Source organism: Diabrotica undecimpunctata, chromosome 4 (genome assembly GCF_040954645.1).
Source record: "Diabrotica undecimpunctata isolate CICGRU chromosome 4, icDiaUnde3, whole genome shotgun sequence".
In the NCBI taxonomy this organism is placed as follows: Eukaryota; Metazoa; Arthropoda; class Insecta; order Coleoptera; family Chrysomelidae; genus Diabrotica; species Diabrotica undecimpunctata.
The window spans coordinates 68,958,573-68,974,417 of record NC_092806.1 but is presented as its reverse complement, the minus strand read 5'-3'; the positions used below and the strand labels follow the sequence as shown (position 1 = coordinate 68,974,417).

General features: G+C 33.3%; 1 protein-coding gene across 2 annotated transcripts in view; it reads left to right on the top strand.

The window, feature by feature from the left end:
• Nep5 (M13 family metallopeptidase neprilysin 5) overlaps window positions 1–15,845 on the top strand; it is a 144,559-nt gene that overhangs the window by 113,568 nt on the left and 15,146 nt on the right. For both annotated transcript variants that reach the window (XM_072529685.1, XM_072529684.1), the window contains one exon: window positions 12,170–12,300. In XM_072529685.1, coding sequence (XP_072385786.1) covers window positions 12,170–12,300 — 131 coding nt within the window. The remainder of the gene's footprint in view (window positions 1–12,169; window positions 12,301–15,845) is intronic.

Genomic DNA, 15,845 nt, shown 5'->3' with positions numbered 1-15,845 from the left:
TAGATACTGGTCAAAAGAAAACCCCAACTGGATGCGGGAACATCATACACAATACCCGCAAAAGGTAAACGTATGGGCTGGCATTGTAAGAAATAGAATCATCGGACCCTACTTTTTCGAATGTAATTTAAACGGGCCAGCATACCTTCGGTTTTAAAGAGGGTATCTCGTACCTACTTTAGTTAATTTATTCCCCAGTAGAATTAATCCTGGAGGTTTTGATGAAAATTTATGGTTGCAACAGGATGGTGCGCCTCCGCATTATGCTGCAGATGTTAAAAGGTACCTAAACGAATTTTTTCCGAACAGATTGGAAGACGTGCACACATTGAATGGCCAGCGAGGTCGCCAGACCTCAATCCTTTGGATTATTTTATGTGAGGTCATTTGAAGAATGTTGTTTATAAAACGAAACCTGCAAATATTGAAGACTTAAAAACAATAATTCGTGAAGAAATAAACATTATTTCTCAAGAAACCATAAACAAGGTCCTACAAGAATTTGTACAACGTTTGGGTTACTGTCAAACACAACAAGGGCTACAATTCGAACATTTAAGGTAAACTCATGTATTAATCACTGAATAACTTTCAAGTTATTTATTATAATTTATTAATATTAGAAATCAATAAAAATTAATTTTCTAGGCGCATATCTTTCAAATTATATCCGTTAGACCCTGAGTATTATACTTTTTTGGAATCAGCTCATTCTTATCGATCTAAAAATGTCATAAAATATAGGGTGTTACACTTAAAAAAAGAGCTGATGACGTCATCATTTCAATGTGTATCACCTTGTATAATGAAGTTTTATTCTAAAATGTAGAACATTAAACTGAAAAATTGACGTGTTTTAGATTTTTTTTAGAAATATTGAATTTATTCCATACTTTACGGACACACTGTATAATATACAGTGTGAAGACTATTTTTAAATTATGTAAAGTATGAAGGACTAAAGTCGTAAGTATATTTAACTCTGTGCACATGATCAGTTGCAGCGAGTTTTTTTGACAACCAAATAACTTGGCCACATACTGAGAAATAATAAGTATCAATATGCTCAACTAATAAAGAAAGGGAAGATCGAGAGAAAGAAAGGACTAGGAAGGAAAAGACTATCGTGGCTAAGAAACATCCGACAATATACAGGGTAAATTTTGAATAGCTAATAAGAAAAGCTGATGACAGAAAAGAGTTTACAATTGTAGTAGCCGACCTCCATTGAGGAGAAGGCAATTTAAAAGGAAGGAAGGAGAAGGTAATAAATTAATGGGTCCATATGAAGTTACGGATTCTAAAGGTTTGAAGAATTTATGGATTAAAATAACTTAAACCGCTTTCCATTGTGAAGAAAAATAACCTAATCTTAATACAGCGTTGTAGATTTGTGTTTACAACAGTGGATTTTGAGCAATATTATTTTGTGCATAATTGACATAAGACAAATCCACTAATTAGCTTATAAGCAGGAGCTTATTTTTTATGAGTATTGAGTATTGCGTCAACAATTTCGGCTTTTGTAAAAAGTTTGGTAGGCATCTGGTATGGGCAGTTCAAATACCTATGTCTTTCGTCATCAGTACATGTCGAATGTCAGTTTTTCGGTATATGTTGTGGTCGTAACAATCTTCTGCTAGCCTCCCAAACACTGTAATTTGCGGCTTCTAATGGTGTTGACTCATTTCAGATTTTGCAATTGATGTATTTTTTAGGTCTCTTTAGGTCACAAAAATTCTTCATTTTTTTGTATAATGGCCTCAGGCTAGAACTCCTTACTAGTTTTATAGTTGGGTGACGGGGTGGATTCCCAACATGCTTCTTTATACATAATTTGAGAGGATCCACAGCAGTATCCAGGTTTTTTTCTGTTTTTAGAAATAAGTTTGTTATTAGTAATGGTTTCTTGAAATAAATTCCAATGTGTTTTTGATAAATAAAGCTAAAGGTCTCGGTAAACAATTTATTTTAGAAGACAGGGTGAGAAATACTGGTGAGTCATCGGTCGTTAGGTCAAATGAATATTCTATAGTAGATGTTAGGTGATTATCTGCTATATCTTTGGTTTTACAGAAATCAAGAAGGTCTGGAAGTTTTCTTCTGTCTGTCGGCTAATATGTAGATTCATCTGTAGAGAGACTTTTGAGATTTTGAGATTATTAATATTAACCCCTTAACGAACCATTTATTTGTTTAACAACAGTCCCAAAAAAACCCATTTTTTTTATTAATGTACTTGCTTTTTCACTTCTTGCAGAATTTAAAAATGTTATTCAATGTTGTTTTTTATTTTTTTTTAACGGTTGAAAATATATATATATATATATATATATATATATATATATATATATATAGAAAAGAAATTTTATCTTTGCAGATTAGTTAAATAGTAAACTCTTAAATATTGGGGAAATCTGCAAGAAATACTCTAATGTGTATCAATTGTTTCGCCGAACGTTTTCGCCAAAGAGAATTAATTTGGCTTCTTCAGGGCTGAAAGAGAATAAATTATAATTAGCTACCATATATTATCTATTAAAACATTATTGATCTTACCGTAACTTAGAATTGTAGAGTTAGAATATTAAAAAACTTTGCTAGTAACATAGTGGTGTTTTTTGTTACTATGTGCAAAAAAAGTTTTTTATAAGGATTGAAATGTATGGTAGCTTCGAACTTGACACGTAAAGGCTTACCCAAGGTTAATCGAAAAACCCAATGCAACTACATTTAAAAGGAGGTAATTCTTTGAAATGTCGGCAATAACTAAATTTTTGATTTTTAGATAGTTAAAAGTGAGGTTCTGTTTAAGCCAGAACGCAAGCGCAGACAACTTCATTATTAGTTGGTATGAATCTTTATGTCGTTAAGGTTCATTGGTAAAAAACGAATGAATTTAAATCCCAGTAAAGGGAAATATTATTTTGATTTTCTTTATTTAATTATATTATATTGTTCATGTATTATTGAATCTTATTGAGACGTATCTAAGAAAAGCAAGGGAATGTTATATATTTTTTGTTAATGAAAATTAATTATAAAGGTATGTTAGTTGTTAATGGATATATCAGTCAAGTTAGTAATCTGTGATATAGTATTGTTCTTGGTATCTGATTTAAGTAACAGGTGGTATATATCGCTTAGATTCTTGATGTCACTCTTAACATTAATGGAGAAATCGTTAAGGAAAATATAAGACATTTCAATGAACTCTCTTTTAGATTTATTGTTCTCACGGTGGAGAATTGTGGTGTTAGTATAGTCCATGAGATGACCAGTGGAATGGACATGTTTGGCTAATGCACAACGGTCAGGGTGAAGTCGAGAATCACTTTTGTGTAGTGTAATACGTGATTTCAATAATTGAAATGTTTGACCGATGTAGGAATTGTTGCAAGAGAGACATGGAATGTTGTAGACAATATTACTAAGCCTATCTATGGGAGTCTTATCTTTTATCTTAGAATAAAGATTATTAATTGTTAGGGCTGATCTACAAGCTACATTAAGTTTAATGTTGTTATTATTATTGCCAAAGCTATTTTCAACACTTTTCAGAATCCTTGTTAACCCCGGAGTGATATCTCTGAAATATGGTAATGAAAAATATTTGTTTATAGGAGTATCAGAGACTGGGTTCCCACTTAAGACATCAGGATCAGCATTGTTAGTCGCGAAGGAAGGTGAAATATCTTCGTCATGGATAGTATTAAACAAAATCTTATTAACTAATGGTGTTGGATAAGCGTTTGAAATAAAAAGTTTCTGTAGGATTTGTAGGTTTTTTGTATGAAATGAAGGATCTGATAGTTTTGTTACTCTATTTTTCATCTGTTTGATTAAGTTGACTTTGGTAGAATTATTATGGTATGAGTTGTAGTTAAGGTATCTACCAGAATGGGTCGGTTTTTGATACCAATCTATTTTGATGTTGTTGGTTTCCCTGATCATCCTTATGTCGAGAAAGGGGACGGACCAATTACCATCTTCCCTCTCTATAGTGAACTGGATGTAGGGGTCATAACCATTAAAAGTGTCTAATAGTTCATCTACCTTGTCATTGGGTATAGCCAAAATGATATCATCAACATATTTTTTAATAAATGGAATATTAAAGGATAGTAAAGGAATGACTGAGTCTAATACATAATCCATAACGTAAGTTGCAATGATAGGAGAAATCTTAGCTCCCATAGGGGTACCGAAAGTTTGTTGATAGAATTTATCATTAAATGAGAAGTAAGTGTTGTTAAAGAGAAATTCGACGATGCTGATGAATCTGTCGTAAAACATGGAACAACAACCTCTAATACGGTCCCAGTTGATCTCTATTGATGTCAAACATATTCCTAGATGAACATTGCTGAATAAGGATACAACGTCAAGGCTAACGAGGACATAATTTGATGGAAGTATGTAGCCATTATATTTATTTACCATCTCAAAAGAATCTTTAATGTAATATTGACTTTCATAATTATATGCATTAGTAAGTATGTCTGTAACAAAAGCTGAGATATTTTCAGTGGGTGTTCCAATGGAAGCTACTATGGGACGAACCGATAGTGTTGGTTTGTGGATTTTTGGCAAAGCATAAAACTTTGCAATGTTCCCATTATATGTTGTTAGTTTTTTCTTTGTGTTACGGTCAATCTCATTGGAAGAGGCTAAGGATGCGATTAATGTATTGCATTTCCTTTGCAGAGAAGAAGTGGGATTGGATGTAAGTGAAACATAAGATCTATCATTATCTATAAGAGAAGAACACAGTTGTAAGTAGTGAGTTCTTTCTAAGATGACTGTAACATTGCCTTTGTCTGCTTTTGTCACTAAGAGCTCAGGATTGTATTTAAGAAATTTTTTAGTTTTAGTATATAAGTTATGAAAAAAAGTATTAGATGATTTAGAAGTATTCAAAATGTGATTAGTGATAATGTTGGTGGTTCTTGATCGGATTAAGTTTTGTTCTAATTCAGATGGCAATGAAGAAATTATGTATTCTAAGTCTGCTAAAAGTGTTTTTACTTGAAAATCTTTTCCTAACTTTGGTTCGATGCTAAATTTATTTCCTAATGCCAAGAAACCTAGAATATCATCAGGAATAGTTGTGGTAGATAAATTTTTAATCCATTTTGGATCAGTTTTAAGAACAGATTTACAACAAGACTGATATAGTGAGTTAATTTTTTTGATATTGTCTGATTTAATTGAATAAAATATTTTATTATATCTAATAGATTGAATATGTGAAAATTGCATCCAATCATATTCCGAGGTTGATCTAATGATATCGGTTTTTTGTTCAGTGAGTGATTTTTCTAACTGTTTGAGAACTCTATGATTGGTTGCAATCTCAACATTTAAAAGTTTGCTATCTAACCTGTTAATTTGTTGACATCCCTGCAATTGCCAGAAACCATTTCTGTGAATATAGTTTTGGACAGAGGAGGTGGCATGAACAATGTGTTTTGGTGTTATACCTTTAGAACGACGAAAAAAGTCTCCGATTCCTTTCTTTTGCTAGTCTTACATTAGTTTTTTGGTAATCCTTGAGCAACCTCAACGCCTCAGCACCATAATTAACCCGTATGTTGTTATAGAACCCCATGTTCCTCTAAAAAGAAAAGAAATTTAATCTTTGCAGATTAGTTAAATAGTAAACTCTTAAATATTGGGGAAATCTGCAAGAAATACTCTAATGTGTATCAATTGTTTCGCCGAACGTTTTCGCCAAAGAGAAAGGCTTCTTCAGGGCTGAAAGAGAATAAATTATAATTATTTTAATCCTTATAAAAAACTTTTTTTGCACATAGTAACAAAAAACACCACTATGTTACTAGCAAAGTTTTTTAATATTCTAACTCTACAATTCTAAGTTACGGTAAGATCAATAATGTTTTAATAGATAATATATGGTAGCTAATTATAATTTATTCTCTTTCAGCCCTGAAGAAGCCAAATTAATTCTCTTTGGCGAAAACGTTCGGCGAAACAATTGATACACATTAGAGTATTTCTTGCAGATTTCCCCAATATTTAAGAGTTTACTATATATATATACATATATATATATATATATATATATATATATATATATATATATATATATATATAATAACTATCCTGAGATATCTCGTTGACGGGTTTTTGGATAAATAAAACCTGGGAGCAAAAGGTTTTGTTGTTTACTTTACCTAGAGCATTGTGTGTTCGTGTTTCATCTAGAAGCCATTGTCAGCAAACTAGACAACAAAAGTTTTTATGCACGCTTGGATGATGATCAAAAAGTGTTTATTCAGAAGATCTTACAGTTGCATTATAGCGTAAAGAACAAGACAAGCATATATGTATTTATATTTTTATAATAATGAACACAAACAAGAGAAACTAAAAGTTAGTTACCATATAGTACGTCTTGAAGCAGGGTGTCACAGAAAGACCCACATCACAATCAGGACAGAAGTACCTTGATTCGCGCCTCAACTTCTTTCCAGATACATACTTCGCCTTACTGCACACTCACACACTCTAGTTGGACGAGCTTTTTTCCCTATGACAAAAACAACTTCTGGGAAATGTCGACAAGTAAGATTAAGTGAATTTGGAAGCGTTGAATGTCTTCCTCTTGAAAACACCTCTATCTTTGTAGCAAACATCTATATGTAGCTATCTTTGTAGCAAAATAAATTTTGTTCCATCGGTCTTCTTTTTGTCTTATATTGTGTCCTTCAAATCTCCATTTCAATTTTGTAACTTATTGTCTAACATCCCTCACTTTTGTTTTCACTCTTATCCACTCGTTTCTCTTTTTATCCATTAGTCTTATGTGCAACATTTGTCTTTCCATTGCTCTTTGGGCTTTTATGATTTTGTCCATGTTTGCTTTTGTAAATGTCCACGTTTGGGAACCATAAGTGAGAACACGGAGTACGCATTGATTGTATACTTTGGTCTTAAGATGCTGTGGATATCTTTTGTTTTTAAGAATGTAGCTTAGTTTGCCAAATGCCGCCCATGCCAGTCTAACTCGTCTTTTTGTATCTGCTTTTTGGATTTCTTTGTTACGTTTTATAGTTTGACCCTGATATATATATAATCCTGATCTTGTTCCATTTCATCTTAACCGATCCTCATTGTGATGTCTTCATCTGTATTTTTTATGATTTTTGTCTTGCTGTAATTCATATTAAGGCCTATCTTTCCAGCTTCTACGTCCAGTTCTTTCATCATTTCAAATAATTCTTTTTTTAATAAATAACTCTTTTTTATCGGTTATCAATGCGATATCATCAGCGTACCTTAGATAGTTCAAGCGTTGTCCACAAATTTTTATACCTTTTTCTTCCCATTCTAATCTTTTAAAAATATCTTTCAGAGCCTGATTGAAAAGTTTCGGTGATATTGTGTCACCCTGTATTTGTATTTGTATTTGTATTGATTTTGTTCCTTCATATACTTTAATTGTTGTTTTGGCTTCCTTATATATATTGGCTATTAGTTCCGTATATATGTGGTCAATTCTGCTGTTAATCAAAGAACTTTTCACTGCCCAATGTTCGACACTGTCGAAAGTAGTTCATAACATTAGTGTCATCACAATACGTATTGACACTAGATCTTTATATTGTTCGTCAAACTTTTTATTATTTTCTGTATAAATTATGTTATGCCAAATATATACGGAGGAGGATTCACACAGCATGTAGTTCTTTATAATTTGGAAATCGTACCCTTTTGTTTGAAATGTATTGAGTCCATCTGAGTCTGCCTTGTAGAGAAGTAAGCTCTCGTCAATTGTTACATCCCTTTCCAAATTATACAAAGATTTGTACTTAGCATTTAGGTGTTCATAAACTTCCCAGATCTTTCTGTTTCTGACTTGGGTGAGTATCTTTGTCGAAAGATTCATTATTAGAGAAATACAGGTATTGCTTTATTTTGAGGAACCTTTTATATTTCATTATCTTACGGAAAAAAAAAGATGTTTTAATTATTGGTTTTTTGGACCAATAAAGCTAGTGTACTGGTTTATTTACCAAGCTAATATAATTGCAAAAATACTCGCATTTCATCCGTATCCTTTGGTGTCCCTTTGTTCTCTTTTATAACTCTACAAAAGCCTGATCGCCTTTTGTGAGCAAAACGATTTGTTCCTTGAACAATTTGGCCACTAGTCCATCATCGAAGAACATATTGAAAAGCTTAACCTTATTTTCAACATTCTGTATATCGAAAAGACACTCCGATTTCCCAGTAAAAGAAAACCTGGATGGAGCCGGTCCTGGCCGGTCTGCCATTGCCATACTGCTTGAAGGAAACCAGTTGCACTGTCATCATCTTCATTTAAATCTGAGTCACTTGATCTGTCACTTTCTGATGTTCCTGATATATCTAGCTCAAAACTGTCATCTGAATCATCACTACCCTAGCTAGAATTCATAGTGAATAAAATAACGATTCTATTTCGTATACACAACCGAACGCAGCACGTGTTGTTTATATACTGAGGTCATTTACAAGTCCTATTCCTCTTCCATCGTTTTATTAACGGCACACAACCTTGTAACAACTTCTTCTTTGTGTGCCGTGCTTGTTTTTAAGAGTTGTCTATCGTCGTACGCAAGCTGATGAAATGTTTCTCGATCGGCAGTTATATGAAACAAATCCTCGACCGTTCGACATTGTCTAATATTACGCACCCAGGACTTGTAACAACTACTCCGTCTAAATTCGTTCAAATTTCGAAAGCCCGACTCGAAAAAACGAAATAAATCGCTTAAATTCCCACTAAATACCTCAAAACGATATATCTCGGGTTAGTTATTTTAGATACAACAAGTGTAAGACGAATTATCTCGGGATAGTTTCTTAAGGGGTTAAATGCCTGAAATAGTTGTCAGCCACACGGGTTCATCAATCTAGAACCCCAAAAAGGATGATTCGCACCGTGCGTATGGCGAGGACTCTTTATCCAAGTGATTTAAAAAAATCAGAAAATTGAATTTAATAATGATTCTGACTTTAATTGTCTACTAGGGAGAACAGTATAATGCTTATTTAATGATTGGCACTCTCCAGTCTTCAGTTACTATGTTTGTAGCCTGCGGTTCTGATATAGTCCAGTTGCTCAGCTTAGTAAAATTTTGACCTATTCATTTTGGGAAACATCATCATCATCCAGCCTCAAGAGTCCACTGCTGAACATAGGCCTCTTCCTCATGTTTCCAACCCCGTCTATCTTGCGCCGCTCTTATCTAGTTTTTATTGAGTCTTCTTAAATCGTCAGTCCATCTTGTAGGTGGTCGATCGACGCTTCTCTTGTCTTTCCTTGGCCTCCATTCCAATAACCTCTTTGTCTATCGCCCATCTGTCATTCTGGCTATGTGTCCTGTCCATCTCCATTTTAGTCTGGCTATCTTCTCTATGATGTCAGTCACTCCGGTTCTTCTCCTGATGTCTTCATTGGTTATTCTGTCTCGCAGAGTTATTCCTAACATGGACCGCTCCATTCTTCTCTGCGTGACTCTCAGTTTGGTAGCTGCTGCTTTTGTTAAGGTAAGTGTTTCTGCTCCGTACGTCAAGACTTGGAGGACGCACTGATCAAATACCTTTCTCTTTAGGCATGTGGGCAGCTCACTTTTAAAAGTTTCTCTCAGTTTTCCAAATGCTGACCACCCAAGGCCGATTCTTCTCTTCAGTTCATGAGTCTGGTTATCCCTGCCAATCATAATTTCATGTCCCAGGTATTTATATCTATCTACGAGTTCTATTTCTTTTCCACCAATACTGATGTTCTGGTTGGGTACCAAATTGGTCATGATTTTTGTTTTCGAGATATTTATATTTAAACCTACATTTTCTGTAGCCACAACGAGTTCCTGTACCATCTCTCTTGCCATACCTAAATCTTCAGCTATTATAAGTATATCATCGGCGAAACGTAAGTTGTTTAGATATTCTCCATCTATTTTTATTCCCTTTGTCATCCAATCCAAATTCTTAAAAGCATGTTCTAGCACCGTATTAAAAAGTTTAGGTGACATTGGGTCTCCTTGTCTAACCCCCCGTTCTATTTTTATGCGATTACTGTTAGTATGTAATCTGACAGTGGTTGTTGCCTGCAGGTATATTTTGTATAATAATTTAGTATATCTATAATCTAGCCTGCATTCTTTAAGCGCCTGTAATATTTTGCTTAGCTCAACTGTGTCAAAGGCTTTGTGAAAATCGATAAATATTAGAACTAGAGGTTTATTGTATTCCACTGCTTTCTCTATTATGGTTTTTATACTTTGTATACTTTGAATCATGCCTGTTCCCTTAGTTGATAAGTCTCTAATTTTCTTTCCATTCTCTTATTTAGTATTCGCGTAAATAACTTATATATATGGCTGAGGAGGCTAATCGGTCTGTAATTCTCTAAATTTGCTTTGTCTCCTGCTTTGTGTAATAGAATCATAGTAGCGTTGTTCCAGTCTGTTGGAATATTGGCGCTGTGAAGGCAGATATTGAAAAGTTGTTTAAATTTTTCAAGTAATACATCCCCTCCAATTTTTAGTGATTCTGATACTATTCCATCTTCACCCGGGGTTCGATTATTTTTCATTTTCTTCAGGGCTTCTTTGATTTCTGATCATACGATTTTGGGAAACATACAACGCAAAAATTCTTAACTTTCACTATTAATAATTTAATGTAAACTTAATATTACAGACTTCTTTCATCGAAAAAAGAAAAATAATCATAAATAACTGGAGTGTATATTTATTAAAAACTTTTCATTTGTAAATACTGATCTATAAACGGCTATAAAATTTTAAAAAATAAACTTTTGTTTCAATTGATGCAGTTTTATCTTGTTAATAAACTGCATGTAAATATTTTTTGTTTAAATATTGTCTATGGGTGCGTATGATTGGTTGTATAGTAATTTTCAGCCACTGCCATTCGGTCAAACTTCATTTAACGTAGCACAAAATAATTACTAAATTAACTAGAAAGTTGGGACTGGGATCAGTAAACCGAGTACCTATACAGTTGCCTGTAGTTCCCAGGACGAAGAAGAATTTCCTGGCTTGCTAACCTGAGAGCATGGTATAGAAAGACCTCAACACAGCTATTTCTTATAGCAACCAACAAAGTCATCATAGCCAGAATGATCTCTAACGTTCGGAACGGACAGGCACCCGTAGTTCGCAATGTTTTATTCTACTTTTGATAATTATTTCAGAACTTTCGTGTGTGGTTTCCTTTCTCATCAGGATGATTTGTGGTATAAAAATTATATTTTGGCATTTTCCAGCAAGTTTTACTTATAAAATTTATTTCAGAAATAAGCGTTTTTAACTCTGCTGGATTGAGCCATACTATTGGCATATTGCTAGTTTAATAAATTTAATAATATCCATTTAAGTAGTTCTAGATTCGAGTGCCGCCAGACGGCTTGATGAATCGTCTAATCTACATATCTATCAATCTAGTAATAATGTTTTCAAGTTTATTTTTAATTGTGTACATTTTAGTATGATTACTATATGAAACTTTGGTACGAATTTTGGATTTAATTAGAAAATTAATGTGAATAAACTCTTTAAAAAAATCAAACATTACGTTACGAATAATATCCTTCTGGTGTTTTGAAACTTTTAAATAGGAACTTATAAAACTAAAAAAAAATCAAATATTGTTTTGATTTTTTTAACTTTGTTTCAATAGTTTCACTTACCTTTGCCAATAATAGAGGCGTTGCAAACACTCATCTAGTTTTTGTTTCTACTTAAAGTGCTTAACCAAAGTACTTAAGTACCTACTCATTTCAAGTACTTTCAGTGATCAGTACCGCAGTTATGAGTACAATGTATTTATATAAAAGTCTTATCTAATTTTTACATTAATCTACATAAAATAAATTAATGTGAAACTTAAAAAAAAATATTTTTACTTCGTCTACATAAAAAAGTTTTGCAGTAGACCCGTAAAATTCACATATAAGTGTAAACGTAGATAAGTAAATACCTAAACTGCCCGAGACCTCAACACCTGTTCAATAGAATCTATTAGGTTCAAGTTATTTCTAAACTGTATTTTAGATAAAAATAATTATTGAATATTTACTTTTAACAAATTTATCCTTCTTGAAAATTACTCTACAATTTGTATATTTTAGGACGAAAATACAACAAATATGGTGACTATGTACATTGGTGGACCAACAAAACTATAGAAACTTTTGAAAACCTAACAGATTGTTTTATTAAACAATATGACAACTTTACTATAGAAGGCATCGAAAAACATGTAAGTTCTTTTTCATTTAGTACACGTTTAAAAACGTATAACTTAATCCTCAGTATACCAGTTGTGTGCAAACCTCAGTGATTATTCTTTTTTCGTCTTGAGATCTAATACTAACTGTAATACGGATAAGAGATTGTGATCATAGAAATGTGCGGACGCTATAGACGCGAAGGAAACAACTTTATATGAATAACCACTACGAGATATCGAAGAAATAAATAACATGCTAACCTAGAATAACACCACGTAAAAAAATGATGTAAACACGGTGTAAAAAACAAACAAATAGAAAATACTAATCCGATGGAGAGAACACTTCGGTGAACTTTTTAAGTCAGAAAGTGAAGCAGAACGCGAGAAAAGACGAATAGATGTAGACCTATAAAATAAACTAGTAAGAGAAAACGACGAAATGAAGCAATAAATAAGCTATCAAACAATAAGTCACCCAGAATGATGAACATTATTTCCTCACTGTAGTTCCATCCCTCCTTGTGGAGTATGGGGCGCTTATGCGTTTCTTGGCCAAAAGTCAGTCATCCGCAAATTTGATATTTGACTGTTTGAATAGGTTCCATCTGATGCCTGTTCGATCGTCAGTTACTTTTCTCATTACCCAATCTATTATAATAAGGAATTGGGTAGGTGATAGTACACAACCTTGTTTGACTCCACTTTCTAAGGCTATTTCTTCTGTTACTTTACCTGATTGTTCCAGTTTGGCGTTGTATCCTTCGTAGAAGAGTTTAATAAAAATGTTATCCCATATAATCTTAGGATTGTTACATCTGTACCCTATTTGCGCGGTCTAATGCCTTTTCAAAGTCGATAAAACTCACATTAATAGTTTTATCCCATTTATTTGTTCGTTCCAAGATAATTCTAAGAGTGCCAATGTGGTCAATGGTGGAGCATTTGGCACGGACGTCGGCTTGGTTACTTCTCAGTTTTTTATCTTGTTCCAGCTTTAATCTTTCCAATATGATTTTGTTCAACACTTTGGATGCGACGCTTAATAGTGTTATTGCCGCCAAATATTGCATTTTTATTATCAATCCCTCTTTCCACTTCTTTTATTCTTCGTCTGCCCATATCTTGTTCAAAAGTGTATGTAGCTTTTCTATTGATTGCTCAGCATCTGCTTTTAGTAGGTCTATGGATATATTATTCCTGCGCCTTTTCTATTCTTTAAAAGTTTTAGTGTATATCCAATTTCTTCTCTTGTAATTTCTCTAATATTTATTTTTAGCTCTGGTGATTCTTTTTCATCTTCCGTAATTTATTTTATTTCATACTTAGTATATATTTCCTCAAAGTATTCCTTCCATCTTAGTAGTATTTCTTTTTGATTTTTTATTATGTTTCCTTATTTATCCTTAACTTCTCGTATATTTCTTTGTGCTTCTCCTGTTAGGTTTCTTATAATTGTATAGTATGTTCGTAGGTCGTTTCTTGCGCTGCTTTCTCTGACTAATTTAACATCTCATTTATATAGTTTCTTTTATCTTTCTGGCTTGTTGTATTAAACTTTATTTAGCAGCGTTTATAAAACATTTTCCACACTTCTTTATAGTCGCCGAAGACCATACGCAAAAATGTTAGTTAGAAAATATCAGACGGGTTATATAGCTGATAAATCGGCTACTCACCAGATTTTCACGCTGAGACAAATACTTCACTTGTTTGTAGACTTAAAGGCTGCATAGGAACTTGTGAACTCCTGAAGATGAAACTCGTGAAGTTAATAATGGAGAAGGTAGTGTGTCAGGTACGTGTCCAGGGAAATCTGTCCTCAGCCTTTGAAGTTAACGTAGACATAGCCTACCCAGTAGGAAATACAGTAAGAGCAGCACCTCTTCTTCTTCTTCTTTGGCCTGTATTCATCCACTGGACATAGGCCTCTTCTATTTGCTTTCATTGATTTCTACTCTTGGCAATTCTCATCCACTGCTTGCCCATGACTTGTTTGAGATCATCTGCCCACCTCTTCTGTGGTCTGCCTACTCCTCGCCTGTTTTCTCTTGGTCTCCAGTTTGTTAATCTCTGTGTCCATTTTTTGGGATTATCTCGGGCAACATGTCCGATCCATTGCCACTTGAGCCTTGCTATACGTTCTGCGACATCAGTAATCTTTGTTCTTTGATGAATGTCGTTATTTCGAATCCTGTCTCTCAAACCAATCCCTAGCATGGCCCTCTCTATCGTTCTTTGGGTTGTACTGAACTGCTCTAAGATTTTCTTTGTAAAGGCCATGGTCTCCAGTCCATATGTAGTTACAGGCAAGATACATTTGTCATAAACTCTAGGTTTTAGACACATTGGTATATCTTTATTCTTCAAAATAAAGCTTAACTTGCCGAAAGCTACCCAAGACAATTGTATGCGTCTTTTTATTTCCAAAATAAAAAAAAATAAAAGACCTACACTTAGATATTTCGACGCCGTGGAACAGAATCTGGAAACAGTTCGCATTAGAGCATGGACAAGAAACATATTAGATAGAGAAAAATGAAAGGAAGTCCTGAAGCAAGCCAATGACCGTGAAGGGTTCCTAATGAACATGATGATGTTCTAATGTCAAAGATTATGCATTACTAAAAACCTTCCAGCTTTTTTTAATGTAATGCCTGAAATTTTAATGTAATAATTATTTTTCAGGCCGCTCTTGACTTTGAATTTCCGAATAGTCTATCAATCTTAGTACAATTGTACATACATTTTTGTATTTCATAATTGTATATGGCATATATTTTTCTATACTTTGGTGTTCTTACAATAAGTTTTTTTTCATAACTTTGTCTTTTCTTTCTAATTATGTCTTTTATCGCACATGTTCACCAATACGGTGTTGGATTTCTTCTTTGTTTTCTCCTCTTTCTCTAATGCTTCCATAACAGTATGCAGATACTCTTTAAGTTTTGTGTATTTTCCTCCGATATTTCTTCTGTCTATTGTCGTTTTGGGTAAGAATCTGGTAGATTCGTATTGGATATTATCCAAATAGTATTTAAGGTATTCTGGATATTCACAGTGGTTTTAGGTTACTCCATCCATAATTCCCAGCTAGCCTGTCGATAACATAATTTTTTTCACATTTAACTACTTTTAATAGTTTGTTTTTTTTTTGTGTAAGAATCATAAAATACAAGGTGGTCCAGAATTATGTACATTAATTTCTAGAGCTCATAGTACGTCCAAAAATAAGGGTACTTCTTCATGTACACTTTTTTATAAAACTGAATAATAAGGGAGATACAACCCTTTAAAGGGGTGAATTAAAATTATTATTTTTTCAAATATCTTCCAAACGGTTATGAATACGGAGTTCATATTTTGGGAGTGATTATAAGACATTAGGACAATTAATTTTATGTCACCACCTACCACATTACCTATATTACCTATATTAATACAGGGTAGTTTTGGAGGGTAAGTGGGGGTTATTGCGTCACATGTTTTTTAATTTTTACATATTTTAAAAAATATTTTAAAAATTGTTTCCTTAGACTTTTCTACGCAAAAAAGGTGCTCTTGTAATATTTCGA